Source organism: Oncorhynchus keta, chromosome 18 (assembly GCF_023373465.1).
Source record: "Oncorhynchus keta strain PuntledgeMale-10-30-2019 chromosome 18, Oket_V2, whole genome shotgun sequence".
Classification (NCBI taxonomy): domain Eukaryota; kingdom Metazoa; phylum Chordata; class Actinopteri; order Salmoniformes; family Salmonidae; genus Oncorhynchus; species Oncorhynchus keta.
In genome coordinates, this window is record NC_068438.1 from 30,309,547 (window position 1) to 30,318,367 (window position 8,821).

General features: G+C 49.4%; 1 protein-coding gene across 1 annotated transcript; it reads right to left on the bottom strand.

The window, feature by feature from the left end:
• Positions 1 to 538: 538 nt before the first annotated feature.
• On the bottom strand, positions 539 to 7,589 carry LOC118373518 (cis-aconitate decarboxylase). The gene is made up of 6 exons (XM_052468882.1): positions 7,518 to 7,589; positions 5,062 to 5,119; positions 4,127 to 4,314; positions 3,042 to 3,134; positions 2,408 to 2,615; positions 539 to 1,518 (listed from the first exon to the last, which is right to left on the bottom strand). Exons 1-6 carry the CDS (start codon positions 7,587 to 7,589, stop codon positions 575 to 577), a joined length of 1,563 nt encoding a protein of 520 aa, XP_052324842.1. The 3' UTR covers positions 539 to 574.
• Positions 7,590 to 8,821: the final 1,232 nt, after the last annotated feature.

Consider the following 8,821-nt stretch of genomic DNA (forward strand, 5'->3'; position numbering starts at 1 on the left):
ATTACTTTACTTCTAAAAGTAGTATTTTGTATTTATTTACGGATAGTCAGGGGCACACTCCAACACTCAGACATCATTTACAAATGAAGCATTTGTGTTTAGTGAGTCCACCAAATCAGAGGCAGTAGGGATGAGCAGGGATGCTCTCTTGATAAGTGTGTGAATTGGATAATTTTTCTGTCCTGTTAAGCATTCAAAATGTATTTTACTATGCAAGTCCGTATTAAGAACAAATTCTTATTTTCAACAACGGCCTAGGAACAGTGGGTTAACTGCCTTGTTCAGGGGCAGAACAAGAGATCTTGTACCTTGTCAGCTTGGAGATTCGATCTTGCAACCTTTCGGTTATTAGTCCAACACTCTAACCACTAGGCTATGATGCCATTCACTATGTTGTGGTGAATGTAGTGAAATAAAATTAAAAGTTGCTAAAAATATAAATAGTAAAGTACAGATGCCCCCAAAAACCTGATGTGAAATGCAGAAAGATTGGCTGGTCAGAACAGAGTGATGCAATGAGGTTTGTATATTTGTGTGTGTGTGTGTGTGTGCACGTCTGTGATGTGTGTGTGTTTCACTGCAGCTGTGCCAGTAGAGGAGAGCAGTCCTCCAGTCTGTCCAGTCCCTCTACAGCCTCAATCAGCCCCTCCACCTTTTCCCTGGGTAGGACCGCACCAGCGTTGCTACAGAACTTCTTCTTCAGGCTCTCATCGGTCAGCGGGTTGCGCCAGTGACCATAGAAAGTATCACAGCGTCCCTTCAGCACATCCCCACCCACCAGCGTCACCTGCACCTCGCCATACATGTTGTCAAAGTTAGCCGGGTTGTCATGGGGATGCTCAACGCGGACACGCCCCAGCAAGGCTAGCAGGTCGGGTCGCTGTAGTGCCTCCTGGGAGAATGAGAACACGGTGACCTCCCCATCCAGCAGTGCAGAACAGGCATTGAACTGGAAGGAGTGTCTGGCCTGGTGCTCCGACTCCGGGAATGGACGGTTAATGTACTTGGAGTGGGGAACCCTCAGCAAGATGTCCTGCACCTGACCTACGACCTGTGACCCTCGCCCCATCCCCTGTGACTCCAGCTCCCCCAGCAGTAGCTTGTGCACTGAGGCAGCAGCGTCGGCCACCCAGTGCATCCCCAGGTGGGCCGGGAACCTCTTGAACCCCATGTCCTGGTCCTCCAGTAGGAACCGCAACCCCGCGTCCTCTGGAGAGATCAAAGGCTGTGGGGCGTAGTCCTCGTAGAAGGCACTGAACCCCGCAACCCCGGAGGTGTCATCCAGGACCCTAGGAGAGGCCTCCAGTCCTATTGAGGACAGCAGAGCCGCCTCCAGCCCCAGCCGCGCAGCGTTTCCGATGTGGAGAGGTTTAGACTGGGTGGCCGCATTCGCCATGGGGGCTCCTGATAGGCTGGCAGCGATGGCCAGGGCGTGGCTACACTGAGAGCGTTCCAGAGAGAGGAGGCGGGCGCAGGCTGCAGCACTACCCAGAGTACCCACAACGGTGGGGGGTGGAATCTGGAGGGAGGGTAGGGGTGTGGAGGGGGGGTGGAGAGAGGGAGGGACGGAGGGAGGGGGGGACAGAGAGAGATCAGATGTTTTGGAAACAGAGGTTGATGACTAAACTAAAACTAAAATAAACATGTCTATTTTAGTAGCAGCCTAATTGAGTAATCTTGAGTAAAGTGTCCGTCTCAGTCATTATTAAATGATTCCTGGGCCAGTGAGTACAAGTGTCTGTCTTGCAGGTTGACGTTTATTATCGTGGATCTTGTCCTGAAGGCAGAACTGAGCGCTTTCCCCTTAGATAGGCCAGCTGCAAAATCAAAATTGGCTATATTCATGAAAACAAATATTAGCTTCTTGGTCTTAATTTAAGGTTAGATTTAGGCAATAGGGATAGCAGTGTGGTTAAGGTTGCGGTTAGGTTTCAAATCTGATTGTATGACTTTGTGCCTGTGCCAAATAGTGACCACTCTGCAGAGCTGCTTCCAGAACAAGATTCCTGATCAAAAACGCTAACCTGCATTTGTCTAAAGTGAGGACAGGTGTCTGTCTAGTGCATAATGGAATACTACTGGACAGGACAGCCATCTGGTCTATACAGTTTAGGTCTGCCTAGGGAGGAGAGGCTGAGAGTCTTTTTAGTGGTATTGAGGGATTTGACAAATGATAAGTCATTTCACCGCATTCTCACAGTGTAAACACAGTAGAACGGCTGTAATGGTGTTTAAACACCTATGTCCGAGAGAATCCACCTGTTAAACTAAACTAATTAGACTAGCCACTGAGCCTCTCCTATCCCAGAGACAGGCTGGTAGAATACCACACAAACAAACCTGTAGGCATTGAGAATACTTTATTTTACAGCACCATAGAGAGCACCAGAGAAATGGTCCAGTCCTCACCTCTTGGGGATATTCTGAGCCTCGTTGGAGAACCTCATCAGGCGTCCCTGGACCTCTATCCCAACGTTGAAGGCCAACAGGAAGTCTCGCCCACTTGGCTTTCTGTTGTTGGGCAGCATATCGCTGACTGCCAGTAGGGCAGGAAGGACCGCCCCCGACGGGTGAGTAGCAGGGTGCCAGGTGTCGTCAAAGTCCATGGAGTGAGTCTGTACAGGACATCCAGCACGCAACAGGCACACAATAGGCACAGTTAGCCCAGACACAGCAGACAACAGATAAACAGAAGGTGAAGGTTGAGGGTTTCCTTTTTCCAGGTTGTGTGGCTGAATGATTGTGGTGGTGGTGATGTGGTATAAGACCAAGTCCATATTATGGCAAGAACAGCTCAAATAAGCAACAGGAACAACATTCCATCACTACTTTAAGACATGAAGGTATCTGTGGTACACGAGCAATGGACATTAGATCTGTACTTTGTTCTGATGAGTCATAATTTTAGATTTTTGGTTCCTACCACCTGGTTCCTACTGTCTCTCCGCTACAGTGTCTATGCTCTTCTACCTTACATATATCTACACTCATGTCTATATAGATCTACTGTAGATGTATCTACTGTAGATGTATCTACTCACGGCCACTCCGTTGACGAAGGCAGCAAGGGTTGGGGAGAGTCTGGTTCCTCTACGTCCGTAAACAGAACTGACGTCATCGGGAGCATACATGTGCTGCAGGACACAGGAGAGACAGTAGGGAGAGGTAGAGAGAATGAACAGATGGATAACATAACTGTTAAAACAACCTGTTTTACTCCTCTTCCTAACAACACTGTGTCCATATCACGCTGTTTCCACACAGCTACACATGAACTTAATCACCATTTAAAAAAAAAAAATGTTTTTAAAACATTATTTAACTAGGCAAGTCAGTTTAAGAACAAATTCTTATTTTCAATGACGGCCTAGGAACAGTGGGTTAACTGCCTGTTCAGGGCCAGAAGGACAGATTTGTACCTTGTCAGCTCGGGGGTTTGAACTTGCAACCTTCCGGTTACTAGTCCAACGCTCTAACCACTAGGCTACCCTGCCGACCCGTGGGGACTGTGAGTGACCAATTTTTACAGAGTACATTCCTTCATTCCTGTCCTGACTAAGTGATGACAGAGTGTCTGCCTCTAACAGTTATGTAGTCTGTCAACTGTCTCTTTCTAACCTTAACCCTAGTTCCAGTGACTGTGTGTTGTCTGCAGGCTGTCTCTTACAGACTGTCACAACACTGGGCTGGACTCATAGAGCTGTCAGTAAGGGAAGCCCTTGCCTCTTCACGTTGTGTCCTCTCCTTCATCTGCACTGGTGTGCCAACCTGGTAGACTGACATCACTACAAGCTATCTGCTTTCACACCAGTTAGGGGTAGGGTGAAGGGTGAAGGGAAGGAGACGAGGAGAAAAGGAAGCTGAAAGATGCTGGTTCAAGTCCCAGGCGACACAAAAATGGGAATGGAACTGAACTAGCAGCTGAGAAGCTGCTCGTCTCTGAGCCCATACACCATCGCCTGCCGTTGGGCCCTTGAGCAAGGCACTTAACCCCCCACAATTGCTCTGTGCGGCTGACCCTGTGCCTCTTAACGTGTATGCGTGTGTATATCGGGTGTTGGGAAAGGCAGAAGACAAGTTTCTGTTGTAACCAATGGACAATAAAGTATCCATTCTATTATCTCACCTGACAGTGTTGTAGGGCCAGCTGGAAGACGTGTGTGGTGCTGCCCAGTAGTCCCACTCCGATGGAGTCCAGAACCATCCTCTTGCTACGGTCGAGCAGGGTGGGGGTCAAGTGGTGGGGCTGGACACCCTGGATAAACTGTCCAAAACTGTCCGTCACACTGTCCTCTGAGGCTGGACGTTGTATCACTGGAAGGAAGGAGAAGAGGAGGGGGATGGGAGGAAATTAAGAGTGATGAGGAGGATGACGAGGAGAGAAGGAGGAGGAGGGGAAGGAGAGGAGGAGGCGGAGGGGGAGTGAGGGGTGAGGGAGGAGAGGTGGAAAGGGGAAGGAAGAAAGGGGGAGAGGAGGAGGAGGGAGGGAAAGGGGGAGAGGTGTTGACGAGGACGAGGAGAGGGGAGAAGAAGGGAGACGAGGACAGGAGGAGACAGGAATGTTTAAAACCTCCCCAGTATGTTCTAAGCTCAGTTTATTCACGTCTGAACTGAGACGGAGAAACAGAGGAGAGTTAGAGAACCAACACAGACAGCCTATGTCAATGTAGGTCTATGTAGCCTAGGTCTATGTACAGTATAGACCTGACCAACACATCCTGTATGAATAGAACAGAACATACCAATATTTACTACTGTCAAACATAAGCTTTCTGATGTCCAAGCCAGAAAGAAAAACTTAGCTAACGTGTTTCTGAGTGTGTGTGTGTGTGTGTGTGTGTGTGTGTGTGTGTGTGTGTGTGTGTGTGTGTGTGTGTGTGTGTGTGTGTGTGTGTGTGTGTGTGTGTGTGTGTGTGTGTGTGTGTGTGTGTGTGTGTGTGTGTGTGTGTGTGTGTGTGTGTGTGTGTGTGTGTTTTGATATTGTGATAAAGGAAAGTCCTAACACAGGATGGAGACAGCAGAGAGTACACAGTACAGAGTAGAGTGCTGAGCAGAGCTTACCTTCCACAGCAGACTGGTGGAGTCCTCTCAGTGTAGCAGCCATGGGTCTGAAGGATCTCTGACAAACACACAAACAGACAGCCGTATGTCAGTAATACAGTCCTGACAGACGGATAGAGAGAAAGATAGAGAGAGAGAATGAACATAAAACAGCTTGTGGAGCTGTGTGTAGCCTGGTGTCACGTGCGTCATTAAAACAGAATTCCCCATGACTACATCAAATTATTTTTAAAAACACCTGATCATATAAGATGATAAAGCTTGAGTCTTGAAGTATTCACCATACAAATCACAGACAGACAGACAGACAGACATACATACATACCACTTTATTCTCTCTCTGCTTCCAACCTCACACACTGACGGTCAGTGGAATAGAGAGAGACTAACATATATCAATGTAGGATTAATCAGTTAATGCATCGTGTCCATATTGCTCATATTACAGCCACACACATCACCAACAGTCAACAACATCCTTTCTAGGTCTCTAACCAGACACACTGACAGGGAATGGGATAGAGAGAGACCCATACTATAAATATCAATCATTTCATATAATTCTCATATAGGTTATATGCATAGTGTGACAATAGTGACTGGTGCTTACCTGTACTTTGAAGAGCATGTTCTCTGTCTGTTGTCACTCTCTCTGTGGTTAAATTCTTCCCTCGTTGTTTGACTGTCTGTCCTCTGTTTTGTCGTTTTGGGCTCTTCTCTCTGTTTGTCCTCCTTCTCTCAATTCTTATTTCTCTTCCTCGTAGATCTGTTGGTGAGATGGAGGGATAGATGAATGGATGGAGGAGGAGTATATGTGGAAGAGGAGGCAGGTTGTCTCTCAGGTGAAGCCTGTCAGTCTTTTATACTTCAGAGGGACAAAGATCCCCAATACTGGGCAGGGAGGGGAGGGAGAGGGACGGAGGGGCAGGGAGGGGGCCTGAGAGGGGCAGGAGGGGGGGGGGGCAGATAAGGGTGGGAGGGGCATACAGGGGGACAGAGAGATGCAGGAAATTCCACAAACAAGAACCTCTACTCCGATAACAAGCTGGGATTTTCCCTCACTATCATCAGCATCAGGAGGAAGGCATTTTCCTCTTAGGTAAGGTGTGATGTTATACTCCAGAGAGATAAAGATCCCTGATACAGGACAGAGAGGGGCAGGGGGGTCATTCCACCAATTCGGTGCCTTATGAGATGTGTGACTTGGTGGGGCAAAAAAATGATGTCATAAAGAGCATATGTTGAACCTAGTAAAAACAAGTTAACTCATCTCAAGAGGTTAAATACATAATGTGTAAAAAAGGTATCAGGGTTGACAATTTCACCTTAAATCAGCCATAAATTCCCTTGTGACAATGGGATGGAAGCTTGTGTGCAACAGGGAGGGGCAATTCAATGCAAGTAAAAAATGCAAATAAAAGTGAATTGTTGAAACATGTTTAGCCTGTTTATCTATGGATAACAGGGTTGACGTGTTCTGTTCCACCCACCCAGTTTTTCACCACAAAATGGTTTTAAAAAAAGAGTAGAACCAGTCCACCTGTTTTACACTGATTTGACTATTAGATGTTCAATGTCTCTTTTGAAAACATTGTTTAAAAGGAATAGTTTCACCATATTAAAACAAGAGTTCAGTTCAGATGACCGGTTGATCTTAAAATGAGGGCTAGGTTTATTTGGATTTTTTTTAAACCTTTATTTCATTAATCTTCAGAACATACATTGTCAACGCAACAAAATAACTAGGGCTTTACAGATGAAAGATGGCGCCGAAAGATAGGGCAGCCGCGCTTCCAGCCCCTAAGCAACTTATTTTTTTTACAAGAATTTCACTACACTGACAATTTTTTATTTAACATTTATTTTGTATTTCACCTTTATTTAACCAGGTAAGCTAGTTGAAAACAAGATCTCATTTCCAACTGCATCCTGACATCTGCTAAACATGTGTATGTGTCACGTTCATTGAATGGAGGAGACCAAGGCGCAGCGTGATATGAATACATCTTCTATATTTAATGAAGAAGGAACACTAAATCAAACTTACAAAGCAACGCTATATATAAACAGTGCAGACAGGCAACTAGACATAGACAATAACCCACGAGTTACCCAAAGATGGCTGCCTAAATATGGTTCCCAATCAGAGACACACCTGCCTCTAATTGAGAACCAATCTAGGCAACCATAGACATATATAACACCTAGATAGTCAACAACCCCAAAAACCTACAAAACCCCTAGACAGTCGAAAAAAAACACATACATCACCCATGTCACAACCTGACCTAACCAAAACAATAAAGAAAACAAAGAATACTCAGGTCAGGGCGTGACAGTACCCCCCCCCCCACAAAGGTGCGGACTCCAGCCGCAAAACCTAATCTAAAGGGGAGGGTCCGGGTGGGCCTTTTTTACAGCGGCGGCTCGGGTGCAGGACGTGGACCCCGCTCTACCTCAGTCTTGGCCCACTTAGGTGGCGCCTCTGGAGCGGGGACCCTCGCAGCGGTCCTCAGACTGAAGATCATCGTAGAGGGCGTCACTGGACTGAGGAGTGGCTCTGAAAGTTCCGGACAAGAGGGAGATTCCAGCATCGCCGGCGTGACAGGCGGTATCGGCAGCTCCTGGTTGGCTGACGGCTCTGGCGTCTCCTGGCTGGCTGGCGGACCCGGACTGGAGGGAGACTATGGCGGATCCGGACTGGAGGGAGACTCTGGCGGATCCGGACTGGAGGGAGACTCTGGCGGATCCGGACTGGAGGAAGACTCTGGCGGATCCGGACTGCGACCCGTCGTGGTAGGTTCCGGACTGCGACCCGTCATGGTAGGTTCCGGACTGCAGCCCGACGTAGGAGGTTCCGGTATGCGGCCCGTCGTAGGAGGTTCCGGTCTGCGGCCCGTCGTAGGAGGTTCCGGTCTGCGGCCCGACGTAGGAGGTTCCGGTATGCGGCCCGTCGTAGGAGGTTCCGGTCTGCGGCCCGTCGTAGGAGGTTCCGGTCTGCGGCCCGATGTAGGAGGTTCCGGTCTGCGGCCCGTTGTAGGAGGTTCCGGTCTGCGGCCCGTCGTAGGAGGTTCCGGTCTGCGGCCCGTCGTAGGAGGTTCCGGTATGCGGCCCGCCGTAGGAGGTTCCGGTCTGCGGCCCGTCGTAGAAGGTTCCGGTCTGTAGACTGTTGCCGGACGCTCTGGGCTGGGTACTGTAGCCGGACGCTCTGGACTGGGTACTGTTGCCGGACGCTTTGGACTGGGTACTGTTACCGGACGCTCTGGGCTGACGAGGCGCACTGTAGGCCTGGTGCGTGGTGCCGGAACTGGTGGTACCGGGCTGGAGACACGCACCTCAGGGCGAGTGCGGGGAGAAGGAACAGGGCGTACTGGACTGCCGAGTCGCACTATAGGCCTGGTGTGTGGTGCCGGCACTGGAGGTACCGGGGACACGCACCTCAGGGCAAGTGCGAGGAGCAGGGAGTACTTGAACCCTGGAGGTGCACTGGTGGCCTGGTGCCGGCACTGGTGGTACTGAACCGAGGACACACACCTCAGGGCGAGTGCGGGGAGGAGGAACAGGATGTACTGGGCTGTGGAGGCATACTGGAGGTCTGGTGCGTGGTGTTGGCACTGGTGGTACTGGATAGACCGGACCGTGAAGACGCACTGGAGGTCTCGAGCTAATGGCCTGCACAACCCGTCCTGGCTGTATGGTGACTCTCGCCCGGCACGTGCGGGGCGCAGGCACAGGACGCACTGGGCTGTGCAGACATACT